The sequence below is a fragment of the Myotis lucifugus genome, unplaced genomic scaffold (assembly GCF_000147115.1).
Source record: "Myotis lucifugus unplaced genomic scaffold, Myoluc2.0 scaffold_833, whole genome shotgun sequence".
Lineage (NCBI taxonomy): Eukaryota > Metazoa > Chordata > Mammalia > Chiroptera > Vespertilionidae > Myotis > Myotis lucifugus.
This window is the reverse complement of record NW_005871881.1, coordinates 153,679-158,077: the sequence shown is the minus strand read 5'-3', so window position 1 is coordinate 158,077 and position 4,399 is coordinate 153,679. Positions and strand designations below refer to the sequence as shown.

The 4,399-nt window shown below is 50.9% G+C and overlaps 1 protein-coding gene across 1 annotated transcript in view; it reads left to right on the top strand.

The window, feature by feature from the left end:
* Positions 1-4,399, top strand: part of LOC102439945 (serine/threonine-protein kinase WNK2-like) — a 118,748-nt gene that overhangs the window by 35,786 nt on the left and 78,563 nt on the right. The window contains 1 exon segment of the mRNA XM_023747294.1: positions 4,030-4,202. Coding sequence (XP_023603062.1) covers positions 4,030-4,202 — 173 coding nt within the window.

Genomic DNA, 4,399 nt, shown 5'->3' with positions numbered 1-4,399 from the left:
CATACATACATATATATACATATATATTTTCCTGGGTTAATCTCTCCCCTGCCCACCCTTCCCTCTGAGATTCATCAGGTCTGTTCCATGTTTCCATGCCTCTAGTTCTATTTTATTCATCAGTTTATTTTGTTCATTAGATTCCTTCTTTGTTTATTTTGATTTTTAGATTCAATTATGAAGAGCTATGTATTTATTGCCATTTTATGGTTCATATTTTTACCTCCTCTTCTTTCTCCTTTTTTCTTTCTCCTTCCCCTCCTCCTCTTTCTTCTCCTCCTCCTCCTCCTCCTCTCCTCCTCCTCCTCCTCCTCCTCCTCTCCTCCTCCTCCTCCTCCTCCTCCTCCTCCTCCTCCTCCTCCTCCTCTTCTTCCTCCTTCTCTTCCTCTCCCCCTCCCTCCCCCCCCCCCACTTTGCCCTTTCAACATTTTGTGTAATACTGGTTTGGTGGTGATGAACTCCTTTAGCTTTTTTTTGTCTGTGAAGCTCTTTATCTGACTTTCAGTTCTAAATGATAGCTTTTCTGGGTAGAATAATCTTGATTGTAAGTCCTTCCTTTTCATCACTTTTAATATTTCTTGCCACTCCATTCTGGCCTGCAAAGTTTCTGTTGAGAAGTCAGATGACAGTCTTATGGGAGCTCCCTTGTAGGTAACTGCTTTTCTCTTGCTGCTTTTAAGATTCTCTTTTTGTCTTTAAACCTTGACATTTTAATTATGATGTGTCTTGGTATGGGCTTCTTTGGGTTCCTCTTGTTTGGGACTCTCAGTGCTTTCTGGACTTGTAAGTCTATTTCTTTCACCAGGTAGGGGAAGTTTTCTGTCATTATTTCTTCAAATAGGTTTTCAATATCTTGCTCTCTCTCTCCTCCTTCTGGCACACCCGCCCCCATGCGAATGTTGGTACGTTTGAAGTTGTCTCAGAGGCTTCTTACACTATCTTCATATTTTTGGATTATTTTTTCTCTTTTTGCTCTTCTGATTGGGTGATTTTTGCTTCCTCATATTCCAATTGTTGATTTGATTCTTGGAATCCTCTACTCTACTGTTGAATCCCTGTAAATTATTTTTTTTATTTCAGTTAGTGGATGCTTAATTTCTGACTGGTCCTTTTTTATGTCTTTGACATTCTCACTAAGGTCCTTGAAAGTCTCACTAAGCCCCTTGAAGCTCTCTTTGAGTCCTTTGAAGCTCTCATCAAGATCCTTGAGTAACCTATTGGTTTTGAACTCTGTATCCAGTAGTTTGCTTGCTTCCATTTCATTCATTTGTAACATGTTTCTTTGTCTTCACATTTGGGCTGCTTCCCTGTGTTTATTTCTATGTATTAGGTAGAGTTGCTATATCTCCTAGAATTGGTAGGGTGACCTTGTATAGTAGATGTTTTGTAGGGCCTAGTGTTCAGCCTCCCCAGTTACCTGAGCTGGGCACTCTAGGTGCACCCCTGTGTGGGCTTAGTGTACAGTCTTGTAGTTGAACCTCTATTGTTGTTGGCCTGAAGGTCAATTGGCTATGAGGAGCAGCTGGGAATACAGTGGAAGAGCGGCTGTGTAGGAGGCACCCCTATGGAGTAGGACTTGCTTCATTGGGGCTTTGGTGCTCACTGAGTCTGCCTTTTGAGTGTGCCACTTGTGGATGTGTAGAGTTGTAGTCTGGTATGGTCTGAAGTTGTCCACCTGGTGCACTGGCTCTAGGGCCTCTCAGGAGGTGCTAAGTCAGCCACTGCCTGGGGCCACCCGGCAATAGATACAGAGAGGTCTGCAGAGGCTGCTACTTGTATTGGGCTTATAAGTGCCCACACAAGGCCCAGCTGTGAAGCAAGGCAGGCTGGTGCTAGTGCTGAGTCTTGAGCCTCTTACTGATATGTTTGGGGCATGCTGACACCAGCTACTGCTTGTTTGAGAGATTTTAGCAAAGTCTGAAGCCTGAGCCATGATAGGCCATTCATATGGGAAAACCACTGCAAACAGCTTGGGTGGGGCTGCAAATTGGATGGGGCAAGGTCTCAGAATCACCAGGGCGGAGTGAACAGTGTGTTCCAGCTAGTGAAAACTCAGATATGGCTGCCAGTCAGCTCTGTGACACAGGATGTCCCAGCACAGGAACAATGACCCTTGTAAGCTCCCTGATCTGGGAGAAAGCTGCCCCTGAGTTCCTGCTCCAATACCAGACAGTCTAGTTCCTCTTCGTATGTCCCTGGGCCCCCCCAAGCCACCTGGTGCTGGAGCTCAGAAGATGTGATTCCATGTAAGTCCGTGTGCCTTGTCCTTTAAGAGGAACACCTGGGTCTCCAGCAGCCTCTGTGTCACTCAGCTACAATCCCTGCTGGTTTTTACAGCCCAGAGTTATGGGAACTTCTCTTCTCAGCTCTGGAACCCTGAGCTGGGACCCCTTGCTTCACATGGGAGGCCTTTGCAGCTGAGATCTCCCTCTGATTTAAAAAACACCACAGGTGGGTGCTGGACCAGCCTGTTCCGTGCCTCCGCCCCTCCTACCAGCCTCAATGTGCTTTCTTCTTTACTTCTCTTGTTGTAGGGCTTCCATTCAACCCAATTTCAGGCAGTTCTGAATGATGTGGTTCTGTCTTTTAGTTGTAATTTTGATGTGGTTGTGGGAGGTGGCGAGTACCTGCGCAGCCATCTTGGTTCTCTGGGAATTTTGATTGCTCCTTTTTCAGTAGAAACTTGCTCTCATTTATGTGTGTCAGCCTCTTGGACCTTCAAGCACATGAGCTAGATGTTCTCGAAGTTGTCTTTGTTTTCTCCTGGTATTCTTTGCTCTGGGGTGCTCGTGCCAGCTGGGCCCACTTGGCATGGCGAGGCTGATGGAGGTTTGTGGGATGGGGCTGGTTTGTGGGGAAGGGTGCCTAATGCTCAGAGCACCACTTGGGATAGAATCCTGTAACCCGATGACCTCTATATGACCCCAGCCCCTCCCCACCTCCTCTCTGGATTTGTTGGAATCTTTATGCCTTTGGGCTCTTTTGGAAATATCCCCAGAGTCCAGGCCTGTGTTTCCTTTCAGCTCTGATTTCTCCCACCATCTGTCCAAATGCACCTCTTCTGCTTCCTGCAACTCCTCAAAGCTCCCCATTCACTCACAGCTGTGTTCCTGTTTCCTGGGGCTCCTTCTGTGGGAGGGCCAGGCGTGTGCTGCCAGGCTCTGCAGGCTCGCTGGACTGCGACCGAGGTGACATTGGGGGCCATGTGCTCAGGATGTGGGAGAAGCGTGCTGGGGCCTGCGGAGGTGAGGTTGATCTGTGAGGCGAAGTTAGACGCAGAAGGCTGCTGGGATGGACGAGGCAGGGCCTGGGTGGTGGCCGGCGCGGGTCAGGTGTAGCCTTTGGGCAGGGTGCTGGAGTGTGTCCCATGTGCTGAGGGTGTGGGTGCAGCATGTGTGCCTGTGCCAGCACCAACGTGGGCGTGGCTGAGACCCTGGCCTTCCTCCTATGCCGTTGGCTCTGGTCTCTCCTGGTTTCTGGTTGTGATGCTGTGGTCATGAACCGGCCCTCAGAGCCCCGTGTCAGTGCTTCCCTTCAGCAGCGCGAGATCCCAGGTGCGCCAGGAGGCACCCTCGGTGTGCGCAGGGAGGGGAGCATTGGCACTGCAGTGGCTGGAGGTTGCTCTGGCTCTGGAGATCTTTTTCTTTTTTAATCCTCACCCAAGGATATGTTTTTCATTGAATCTAGGGAGAGAGAGAGAAACATCGATGTGAGAGAGAAACATCCATCGGTTGCCTCTGTGTGTGCCCCCACTAGAGATTGAACCCGCAACCTGGGTATGTGCCTTCACCCAGGAATTGAACTTGTGACCCTTCAGTGCCCTGGACAACACTAACCAACCGAGCCACACCCACCAGGGCAGAGCTCTTTCTGATGAGCTAGGGGCTCCTCCTCAGGGTGGGCTCTCCCCTCCCCCTCCCCCTCCTTTGTGCTCCCTGAGCAGGAGGAAATGAGGGAGTGACCCCCTGGGATCAGCAGGCTCTGTGAAAGGCCGTGCCCTGTCCCGCTCAGCTGTGCCTGTCTCTCTAGGACCGGAAGCTCACCAAGCTCGAGCGGCAGCGGTTCAAGGAGGAGGCTGAGATGCTCAAGGGCCTGCAGCACCCCAACATCGTGCGCTTCTATGACTTCTGGGAGTCCAGCGCCAAGGGGAAGCGGTGCATCGTGCTGGTGACGGAGCTGATGACCTCCGGGACGCTGAAGACGTGAGTGTGTCGCCTGCCTGGGCGCCTGGCCCACCGGGGCCTCAGGGTGGGCTCGGCCCAGGGTGCGGAGCCCACAGCAGCCGGTGGTCCTGCCTGGTGTCTGGTCAGCACTCCTGTCTCACAGGGTGCCCTGTTGGGTGACAAATGCATGGCCCGCCGCAGTGGGAGGCCCTTTCACACATGAGTAGCTGGTGACC